Source organism: Mastomys coucha, unplaced genomic scaffold (assembly GCF_008632895.1).
Source record: "Mastomys coucha isolate ucsf_1 unplaced genomic scaffold, UCSF_Mcou_1 pScaffold6, whole genome shotgun sequence".
NCBI classification, from domain to species: domain Eukaryota; kingdom Metazoa; phylum Chordata; class Mammalia; order Rodentia; family Muridae; genus Mastomys; species Mastomys coucha.
In genome coordinates, this window is record NW_022196912.1 from 114,588,227 (window position 1) to 114,599,963 (window position 11,737).

The 11,737-nt window shown below is 51.8% G+C and overlaps 1 protein-coding gene across 3 annotated transcripts in view; it reads right to left on the bottom strand.

The window, feature by feature from the left end:
* Positions 1–9,764, bottom strand: part of Ttc7b (tetratricopeptide repeat domain 7B) — a 222,094-nt gene extending 212,330 nt beyond the window's left edge. For 2 of the 3 annotated variants that reach the window (XM_031356456.1, XM_031356454.1), the window contains exon 1: positions 9,519–9,703. In XM_031356456.1, coding sequence (XP_031212316.1) covers positions 9,519–9,639 — 121 coding nt within the window. In that variant the 5' untranslated portion in view covers positions 9,640–9,703. Of the gene's footprint in view, positions 1–9,518 lie in introns of all 3 variants that reach the window. The other variant, XM_031356455.1, reaches the window with a different exon arrangement.
* Between the last annotated feature and the right edge of the window lie 1,973 nt (positions 9,765–11,737).

Consider the following 11,737-nt stretch of genomic DNA (forward strand, 5'->3'; position numbering starts at 1 on the left):
CAGTCTGTATGGTTTATGACACTGTCACTGTCTCCCAGGCTGCAGGGTCTCATTTTCTTACCAACTGAACAATCATTCTCACATCTGGTCCAGGAATGCCCTATAGACCAGAAACCTGGCACAGGGATGAAGAGCCGTGCTTCCATGAGCTGGACAGTTGACTCAGCAGTTAAGAGTACTTGGAGCTCTTGCAGTAGACCCGGATTCAATTCCCAGCACACCCATAACAGCTCACAACCATTTCTAACTGAAGTTCTAGGGGGTCCAAGGCTTCTCACGTTTATAGGCACCAGGCACACATGTGGTAACATATATACATGCAAGCAAAGCACCCATACACATAAAATAATAAAGTATATAAACCCCTCCGTTTTTTAAAGGAGAGTCACACTTTCTGACCCAAACTACATCTCCTGGAGCAGATAGATGCTCAGTCAGGTGCAGAAACCTGAGTCCTTAATCTGAACTGTGAAAGCTGCTGGAGTGACCTCCTCATTGTATTTTTCTGATGTCCCTCTGCCACCATGATGGTGTTTTGTCTACCATGGTGTTTTGCATACAGTAGGTGCTCATTAATTACTATGATTAGCATGGGCCTAGCAGCTGCCAATTCAAGCCACAAAGTTCTGCTTAAAAATGCAGAGTTCAAGCCCCTGCCTTAGCCAGAAAGATCACCACTTGTCAAGAGACTCCTCTGGGACTTGTCTGAAAATCTACAATGTCCAGAGTTGCCCTCACTGCTCCTCACACCATGAGGCTCGGTTCCCTGGCACCACATGGGGGCTAAGAATGCAGACATCTCCAAAACTTGCTGCACAGGATCTCCAGGAGTGGAGTTGGTAACCTAGACTCTAAATGAGCTATCTCAGTGATTCTGTAATCCAACTGATCAGCAAAACCAGAGTGATAGAAGGATAACAAAACTAGTCACCTGTGAGCTAGACTCCATCTCATGAGCTTCTCCGGGCCTCGGCCTATCCATCCCCAAATGAGAAGGATTATGACCCTTGCCTCACTTAGCTGCTAGGGTTACCAAGAATTCGTGTAGATGTTCACACCCAGCATCTGACACAAAGGAGAAGCCTAAAAAAATGTTGTCCAGTCTCTTTCCCTCCTGACACTGTTTTAACAGCGGCAATTCAAGAAAACTAGCTGTAGAGGCTCACAAGAGGACCTTGGTGGGCAAGGCAGTATATGAAGATGCTGGCTCCAGGCCTGGTGGACCTCTAAAAGAACCCAAAAGATCTGCTCTGAGTGGTTTCTGGCACCTTCTCCTCTGGCACACCTACTAAGCAGGATTAAGCAAGCCCTAAGGTGGCAGGCATGTGACTCCTGCACTAGGTTTTCTGGTGGCTGTGGCTGTCCTCCATATTTTCCATGGCATTGTTTATCCTTGTCCTAGTGGTTGAGGGGGATGGTTTTGGAAGGCATATGAAAACCTCCTTCTTCTTCCTGGGCTTCTCAATGGAAACACCAGCTTTCACACACATCAGCTGCCTGCAACACTCCACCTTCTGCCAAGCATGAGGTCACCCAGAGGGAGAGGAATCTTGCTATGTGAAGCCAATAGAAATGAAGAGCAAAGGCTACTCCCAAGTGGCCAGAGCAGGCTGGCCAGGCAGCCCAGGGCAGAGAGGAGAACTTGTTGAAATGCCTTCGGCAGTAAGTCATCAGCAGTGAGCAGACTCAGTGTGGGCACTGGAGGAATGCATTATCTCACACTGCACTGCAGGAAGCCGAGGGAAGAGCTGCTCCAGGCACAGGCCTCCAACACCTCAGCAGCCCCAGGTTTCTTGTCTCTATGCTGCCATCCTCCATAGCTTGGCTCCACGGAGGGGCCAGAACCCATTATGGGTACGAGACAGGAGCCGCTCCAGGCCTCAAAGGCATGAACAGACAGAAGCCACTCTAGGCTTCAAAGGCATGAACAGCTTTTTCCAGGCAAGAAAAGTGCTTCTTCTCCCCTTATAAGCATGTACAGGCAATCTTCCTTTCCCAGAAGCCCTTGCATCAAGTAAATAACCACTACCATCTCACTGACGAGAGCAGGCATGTGCTTACACCTCAGCCAGTCATTGACTGGGTGTAGCAAAGCCTCAGAAGCAATCATAGGTTTGAAGCTGGAATCACAAATCAGGGCCCAACCACAGTAAAGCGGCCAGCACAAGGATAGGCTGGCAGCGAAAGGAGAATGGAAAGAAGAGGGGGAATCCCTCACTCCCGAGGCAAGAGAGCCTCATCCTTACTCTCTGTGGTCTGCTCTATTTGCTCAGAGAACTGGACGCATAAGCCTAGGCATGGGCCAAGGCAGTACAACACTCCACCAGTCAGCTGTGAGCCCAACTCTACAATTTGAGGTCACAAAATCAATGGCCCTCAGCCCTAAAAGCTAGCCACTTGGCGATGAAACAGGCGAGGTGGTATGGAAAGAGAAAGAGTCTCGCACAGGGAGTGGAAGAGGGAAATGCCACCATCAGCAAGATGAAATGACTGGTCCACCGTAACATTTTCTCTGACCAGCTAAACACTGTTGGGTTGTCCTTATAGCTGCCTTACGAGTCTGGCACTTCTAGGTTATAGTACATCAGCACTAATTTCTGAAATCAAGAACTCTCTAAAAATCAAAAGCTTGTTATTTATTTAGTGTGTATGTGTGTGTGCCTCTGTGAGTGTGTGAGTGTCTGTGTGTGTGTGTGTGTGTGTGTGTGTGCGCACATGCACGCACACTTGTCCATGTGGATGCCCTCACCTATGCATGAGCATCTGGAGGCAGATGCTGACATTCCATAGTCACTCTTCATAGAGGTTCTCACTAAACATAGAGTTCATCTTTTTGGGTAAACTGGTTAGCCAGCAAAACCTGGAATCAGCCTGCCTCTGCTCCAGGATGGGGTAGGGTGGTTACTGATGCTCACTGCCACACCCAGCATGTTTGATTGGGCACTAGGGGTTGGAGCTCAGAGCCTTGTGCTCTCTAGTGAGTAGGCACTTTCCCACTGAGCCATCTCCCCAGCCCTCCATAGTTGTTTTTCACTGTCATTCATTTGAGTCAGAGGACCTGAGATGAACTGGCACCTGTTCACAGCATCATCATCCCTTTGCAATGACTACTCATGCAGTCTGCTGCCCGGCCCAACTCGAAGAGTCACTCAATGCTCAGGATACATGCGGTATTCTAAAGTAGCCCTCATTTAGAAATGCATGCTTCGAGGGATTGAGAAGGACTTTCCGTGTGCCGCTGCTTTACCCTAGAGTCTCTAAAGGTCCTCTCACACGAGGAATCAAGCAGCTGTTCTTCAGGACTGGGGTTCTACCTCACTCTGCTTGCTTCTCCTGCCTCAGCCATCACAGAAGACACCTCCTTCTCTGCCCTCATGTGTAGACTTGATTCAGGATTTCAATGGTTTTGTTTTCTAAGCACATGAGCCCTGGCCTGCCCCATCCCCAAGAGAGGCTCCCCAACACAGTTTGAAAAATGGCACCTGACATGATCTCTAAGGTCTCTATGGTCCAGGCTGTTATGGCTGCACTTCCCGTGAAGGAAGGACAGTGGGAGGAACTTGGACCAGACCCTGCCTGATGGGTAGTCTGACCTTCAGTGAAGACTCCATGTCTACCATGAGCAAAAGTGGTACCATAAGTCAGGGGGCCAGGAATCAAAGCCAGCCCAGGGATGAGGAAAAGACGCTACTCCCAGGTGACAGGAGGATGTGCTCCAAGAACTGCTGGACCAAGCCAATGGAAGTCAGGAATCCTTCCCTCCCTCAGCTCAGAGCCTCAAAGCTCCTCCAGGCATGAGGCCACAGGGAGGGCAAGGCAGTCCCAGCCCCATGGTCAGCCATAGGAAGTCAAGGGACCATAAGTGCAGAAGCCTTATGCCAGCAATCCAAAAATAAGGACACATTCTGTACCATGAGCTTCAGGGGACAAGAAGAACATGTTTAAAAGCAGGATGCTGGCCTGGAAGCACGGCTAGAGAGGGTCATAGGAGGCCTCACTGACTTGGGGGCAGTTTGACTCCCAAAGGCTTATTGGGTGCCCCAGGAATGTCCTAAGAGGTCAGTCCTCAACAGCAAGGCCACTCTCTCACGGCACAGCAGAAACTCAGATAAAACCCAGCCTTTGCCAAGAAGCCCTTGGGCCACCAATAGCTGCATCTCTTGAGAAGGCGGCAGAGGCTTCAAGATATCAGGAATCTAGACGGGGAAGCTATGAAGCAATCCATGCCTATCCTTCAAACAGCATAGAGGTCAGCCACAGGCAAACCAAGAACCTTTCACATAGCAATCAATAGATTTTGAGGCCAAACTCGAACCCCCCCTCCCCACAACAAAAGAACTGTTTCCCTACCAACCCATCACCACCAGTTGGTTAAAATACCTTACCTTGAAGTCTCACTAAATCAGATGGGCTGAGATCCCTAATGAGAGAACTACCATGCGGGGCCTCACCACTCCAAGTGAGCTCAGGTGCACAGCTGCCTAAGGAGATGAACTGGCTGGGAAGTTAATGAGAAGCTTCTTGACCTGCCAGAGGCTGCCTGGGACTCATGAATGGCTAGCTCTTGTCACAGGAGTGTATCAGGCCTTGGTTAAGTACCAGCTCAGACACACCTTTTCCACGAGTCTCAGTCTGATCAACAGACTGTCCCCAGCCAGGTCAACAGCCATGGCCACACAAAGCCTTTGAGAAGAAGGAAGACTCTTTCACCACCTGCAGAGGTTTACAGGTACCAGTCCTCACAGACAGCTTGGAGCAGGAGATGGTATCTTACCAATGGAAAGGCAGGCTCAGCGAGGGTACTCAGTTGGCTCTAGATCACTCAGTCAGTCCCAGGGAGAGCTCTCTAGGTGCGCTACCTTCACACACAGTGAACCTTGCCATTAAAAACCTGACGGGTGACATTCTGGGAAGTCAGAACAACAGAAATATTCTTTGGAGTACCCTGTGGGCCAACCAGAAGTTGATGTATAACTGATTCTCCTAGGATCCCGCTGCTCCACAACCTTAGCCTGGTCACCTCAGGTTTCCCGGTACCCAACACCTTGTCCTTGCTGATATGCAGGTTGTGCATGGGTGGAGTGGGCTAAGAAACTCTCTTCACTGTCTAGGTAATGCTTAAACAGGTAGCAAGAGAATAAGAGATTAGCCTCTTGCTAGAGCCAGCTGGCACAGAGCCAGCCATTACAACCAGGTTTTGATTTTTTTTAAGACTTGGAATGAGGGACTGGAGATGTATGTAGCTCATGGAACAGATACTATAAACCCTGTCTTACCAATGAGAAGACAGGCTCAAGAGAGGTTGACCAGTTGGCTCAATGTCACTCAGCAAGCTCCAGGAAGAGTCTGGATATTAGAGAATGTTTGTCTACCAATGCACAAGGCCCCAAGTTCCATCCTTAGTACAGCATGCAAATGCCTGTAATCTCAGCACTCTTAAAAGTGGAGGCAAGAGCCGGGCGGTGGTGGCGCACGCCTTTAATCCCAGCACTTGGGAGGCAGAGGCAGGTGGATTTCTGAGTTCAAGGCCAGCCTGGTCTACAGAGTGAGTTCCAGGACAGCCAGGGCTACACAGAGAAACCCTGTCTAGAAAAAACAAACAAAAAAAAAGTGGAGGCAAGGTATCAGGAGTTCAAAGTCATCCTCAGCTACATAGTGAGTTTGAGGCAAGGCCAGCTTCCAATATCCCAATACATCAAACTATGTAAAGAGAACTGTTTTTTGGTTTTCTTTCTTTCTTTCTTTCTTTCTTTCTTCCTTCCTTTATTTATTTATTTATTTTGGTTTTTCGAGACAGGGTTTCTCTGTGTAGCCCTGGGTGTCCTAGAACTCACTCTGTAGACCAGGCTAGCCAAGAACTCAGAAATCCGCCTGCCTCTGCCTCCCAAGGGATTAAAAGCATACGCCACCACTGCTCAGTGAACTGTTGCATACAGTGGGTGCATACAGAGGGTGTGAGGCAGAAGTCAGACTGCTGGGTGGATTTCCTTCTAACCTGGCATCTGATCTTCTCTAACTCACCCATCTCTTGGCAATGTCCAGCCCGTTTATCTCCAGGGTCAGGATGGGACTTTAACTCTATGTGTCCACAGCTTAGAGTCCCTAGTGGGGACCCAGCACATCTGTCCCAGAAGAAGCAGTCTCTGCTGAGCAGAAGCAGAAAACAGCAATTGTTGCTCTCACCCGCCCCTGGCTCCTATCTCAGGCAGAGAAATGCCAAAGCCACAACAGTAGCCCATAAGGTGCACATGCTCTGTGTCCACCCAGGCCCCTTTCCTGAAGCCCCCTCTCTAGAACTCACTCCTTTAGTGTCTCCAGTTTTATCTCCCATTCGGCCTTCTCAGTAGAGCTCCCCAAGCCACTGGAGCCACCCTAGCTCACTATTTAAAGTCAGCAGTCCCTGCAACCCCCACCCACCCTTTCCCTTTACTCTCTGGCAGCACTGGCCACCATCACATCCTGCTTGTTATGCAGTGATCACACCATCTGCCTCCCTGGCCCTTCCCCGCCAAAAGGCGGGCTTCACAGAGCTGGGTAGAGCGTAGCTTTTGCCTGTGTTCACTAGTATAGACTCCTGTGGCTCACAGTGGGTATTCAATATTTGTAGAATTGATGGGATGAATGAGTAAAGAAAGAGAAAGAAGAAATGGCCTGCTGCTAAGGTATCAGGCTCTGTGGCTGCTAATAGGAGTCTTCAGGCTAATCTGTCTGTTTGTTTTGTTTTGTTTTCTTGACACAGGGTCTCCTATAGCCCCAGCGACCTCAAACTGATTAGCCAAGGGTGACCTTGGACTCCCACCCTTCTTTCTGAGTGTCTGGGATTACAGATATGCCACCACACCCAGTCTGTAGACGATACAAGGGATCAAACCCAGAACTTTTAAATTCACTGTGGAACTCATAGAGACCTGCCTGCCTCTGCCTCTGGAGCTGAGATTAGATGTGTATCACCAAGTCCATCCTGCCCTCTTTTAATCTTCATAATTCCTGCAAGGTACTTCTCTAAAAACAAACCCCCATGGTCTCGCTAGGCAGCCCTGACTAGTCTGTCTCTAGAATGACAGGACTGCAGCTGAGCCTTCTGAGGTGTGCAGCGACTGTGGCTCTGGGTTGTTCAGAGACTTGACCCAGGTCACAGAGGCAGGGGGTGGCAGCAGTAGGTTCAAGCCCCTGGGTACTGGTTGCAAGAACTGCATGCTTTTGGTGGCCTGCAGCTGCCTTCAGAAAAGCTTAGTAGGACAAGCGTGGCATTAACTAGTTTTCCTTACTTTAAGCAGCAAAGGTTTATAAGCAGTGTGCCACCTGCCTAATACCTGTGCCAGCAAACGCACAGGGACTGAAGGGTAGCCAGGACCCCCAAAGACAAGAAGAGGTCCCACTACCAGCACCAGGAAGGTCCCCTCAGCCAGGGGAAGACCCACCCTCAAAGATTTCTCTGTACCTGCAGTCGATACACTGTTCTGGGTTTGCTTCATCCCCTTTTCTGCTTTCCTTTTGACTTTCTGAGCAGCCTCTTTGACCTTTTCCAGTCTAGATGACCTCTCCCCATCAACGGCTGCTGCTCACCATGTGAGGCTCTGGGAGAAAGCTATCCCCCATGACTTTTCCGAAACTAACTCATACACACAGTGTTCCCCTCGTCACCACTGCCCTGCCCCACCCCACACCCTATTCAGAGCTGCAGATAAGGCCACAGGTTCTGGAAAGAGAGTCAAGCTCAGAAGGGGCCTTGAAAATGGGCCCATGAATGAATAAAGAGGGGTCCATGCACCCTCTCACTGCAGAGATCACAGCAACTTGAGCCAGTCTCTCCTTCCTTTCTGTCCACTATCTCAACCACATAAATGTATCTGTTTTCCTTAAACAGCTTCTCGCCGACTGCTTTCCTATCTGTTTCTCAGTGTTCCTCTCAGAGGAAGCAAATACAAGAGAGCAGGGATCTGGTCAGCCCCTGGCCCAGGTGGGCACTGCACAAACTGCTGAACGAACGAGAGCAGACAGCAGTAGCAGGTGGAGACGGGAGGATGCTCAAGACCGCACCAAACGCTACCATCCACCTGACAGAGGGATGGAAGTGACTTCAACAAGAAAAAGGGAAATGCAGGATAGGAGATGCCACAAAAGCAGGCAAGGTCAAGACACCTTTGGGGTCCTGAGGACTCAACACCTTTCCCTCAAATGCTAACTTAACAAACACAAATCACCATTTTCCACACCTACCCAAAGCAAGGTCCTGTGGTTGATAGTGTGCAAAACCAAAATCTTGCCCTCTCTGCATGGTGACATTTGCCTACGGTCCTGAACTTGGGAGGCAAGGCAGGGGGCAGGAGACTCTGAGGCTAGCCTAATCTGTATGGTAAGTTTGAGAGACAGACAGAGAAACTTGGTTTGTTTGTTTGGTTGGTTGGTTTTTTTTAAGTTTTCATTTCTAGGCACTGTTTCCATAAAATTGCAAACAGCCACCAACCTTAAAGAGGCTGGGTGACTTCCCTGCCCATTTCTGGATAGTGCGGGGTGAAGGTTGAGAGCAGTACACATGTCCTTCCTTGAATGAGAGTGGCAGTCCTTCATTCATTCCCTCTGTGATTCGTTCGTCCCACACCGGCTCAGACAGCCTTGGGAAGCCAGAGGTGAAGGAGGACAAAATCCTCTGCCCTCTCACCAGGCTCCAAGTGCCTGCCTGTGGTTTTGGCGCGTATTAAAAGACAAGCAAATATTAACCATACTCGCTTCCAAAACAAATAAGGCCACGTGGAGTCTTGCTCTGGAATGTGATTTTGGCTGCAGTTTTGGTTGGATGGGTTGGAAGAACCAATTCAGCAAATGGGGTCATTGGCTAAGTCCAGCCACCAGGTTTCCCAACTCAGATCCTGGTTCCTGGGAGCACCAGGCCCCTCATCCAATCAGCTCCATTTCCCTCACTGTTAATCACATTCTCACCTTTCTGTCCAGTAATCTTCTCCCAGACGCCCTGACTGTTTCCCTTGTACTCTTCCACCCTATCCTCTCTGGGTCTGCAGATTTGACATCCAACTGTCTGACCTCAAGACACAAACCCCAACCTGCCAACGCCGCCCCTGACACCCTCTAAGTCTGAGCTCCCTCCTTGAATACCATATGTTCATAACATCTCCATTCACAGGACCTCTGAGCACACCACACACACTCTGGTGGCCCCTAGATGCCCACAGGTATGTCCTGGGGGCGCCACACACACAAAAACGCACACACACATACACACACACTCCAACTTCTTGGAAGCCCGGGGCTGGCCTCTGGTCTCTGGGGTCGGTGAGCCTCTCCACTCTGCCCGTCAGGAGTCTAGGGCTCCGACAGAGCCCGCCCGCCCAGCTGTACGCCGCGTGACCGGAGGACCCCGCGTTCCCCAAGGGCCTGGCCCGCGCGCACCGCGCGGCCTGCGCCTCGCCGCCCGGCCGCGCCCCTGCTCGCGCCCGGAGCCTCAGGCCTAGCCCCGGAGGCCGCGGCGGCCCCGCAAGCCCCGGTGCGCCCGCGCGTACCGTTGGCGATGAGCTTGGCCGACAGCTGCTTGACGAGCTCGGGGATCCGCTCCCATTGGCACTCGGAGCGGCAGCGCTCGATCTCCGTCTCCAGCCGCGAGCCCGCCTTCCTGGTCGCCATGGCCGCCCTGGCCGGCCCGGCGCGCGCCCGCAGGCCCCGCAGGCCCCGCCGCCGCCGGGCCCCGCGCCGCCTCCCGCTGCGGCCGCGGGCTCCGGCTCCGGCTCCCGGCTCCGCGGCGTAACGGGAACGCCGGCCGGGGAAGGGGCGGGGAGCGGGCGGCGGCGGGCGCGGCGGGGCCCCGGGCGCCGCGAGGAGCGGCCCCTGCCGGCCAGGGCCGGAGCCGCAGCGGGCCGGGGCGGAGGCCGGACTGGCAGTGAGGAGGAGCGCGGGACAGTGCTCAGGAGCGAACCTGGAGCCCTGCGGGGTCAAGCCAGGGCAGCCACCCCGAGGACGCTCTAGGGCTCCAAAGGCCCGGGTGCCTAGTGTGAGGGGGTGTGAAGGGCGGGCCTGCCTCGGCTGGCCCTGCCATCGCAGGTTGCCTGTGCTGGCCTGCGCCCCTCCTCGGGCTCCCCTCTGCCCCAGGCAGCCTCAGTCCTCATCCTCCCCCAGCACCTGCGGGGCAGGGGAGGGAGTTGGGGATGGGGAGGGGCGTGTGTGTGTGTGTGTGTGTGTGTGTGTGTGTGTGTGTGTGTGCAGTGTGCAGTGTGTGTGCAGCTGCAAGCCCAGATGCCAGCTCCCTTGCCCTCTGAGGAGAATACCAACTCATCAATGGGGTTTCCGGATCTTGACCTTGTAACTGAGAGCAGGGGCAGGCGTCTAAGCTGAACATTATTTCACTTGTGCATTTTATTCAATAACTATAGAGTTAGAGATCACCCTACAGAGAGCTAGGTAGTGCTTCAGGGCTGTGGAAACAGAACGAAGTGGGTACAAAGCTTTGCTGGAGCTCAGGGCCCACTCATTAAAGTGAATTAATATAGAGTCGCAAATTAGAAGGTTATGGGATGGTTAAGGATGGTGTTGAAGTGACATTTGACAGTCTTAAAGATGTGAGAGAGTTGGGGGGGGGATATGGGGAGGAAGGCCAAGAGACTATTAAGAGCAAAGGCCTCGGGTTTACCATATTTGGTGAGTTAGAAAAAGGCCAGAGTGGCTGGAGTAGAGTGAAGGCTTGGAGCAGAGCAGATGATCTCAGAGAGGAGAGGGTGGGGGGTTTAGTTGGAGTATTAGAAAGACTGGCTTTCTTCTTGGTGAGATAGGGGGCCTGCATGTTAGTCAGGCATGCAATGAAACGGCCTGCAAGTATGCACATGACTAGTATTTGGGAAAGTTAGGAAATGTGGCTTCAGGGCCAGTGGGAGTGTTGAATTCTGCAGTACTGCATCTGAGAATGGAGCTGTCAGACTGGCAGTACCCAGTCACCAGGTTCATCCTCTCTGGGTGTGTCTCCTCCAGCTTTCAAAGCTACTATGGAAGAAAAGTGCAGGATTTTCTCCCATGCCCCAGGGATAATGAAGAACAAACTCACAGTCCTTGGTTTACCTCATCAGCAACTGAAACTCAGTAAGGGCCAAGAGGAGAAAAGTACATGGGACATGACCAGCACCCGAGGCCCTCAGCGGTGATGGATGCAGAGCAGATGGGGCTCAGACACTAAGGACAGCCCAAGGACAGGCAAACAGAATGCCAGAGGAAATGAGGGCGAAGGAGTCTCCTCAGGAGCTGTCACACTGTTACACACTTCCAAATCCAGCTAAGAAGTCTGTCTGAATGTGTTGGCTTGGAATAAGTGTCAGGCCAAAGGTCACCAAGAAGTCTTGTTCAGCTGACAGTGCCTGTGTGACTCTACAACTGGCAGTTCCCCTGCATGGTGGCACGCAGAGTAATAATGTCATAGCAATACTTGGCCTGCCTGGCCACAATGTAAGGCAAAGCTTCGAGTCTGTTTCTCGGAGAAGCTGTTCTTCTGAGTGTGGGAGATGCCAGGCAGTGGGATTTACCGCCCGCCCCCACCATCGTCTTTCCATCCTAGCATGTGAACCTGTGGAATGCAGCAGTTAGAACTTAATTAGAAGGCAGAGGAGATGAGGCCACCCTTCTAACAGTTCTGTGCCTCTGGCCCACTGCACTCTAAAATCAGCTATTACACAACAAATGACATCTGACTCTCTTTGGATTGGTTACAGTTTGAGTGTATGCTCCGAGGTTCCTCTGTTGG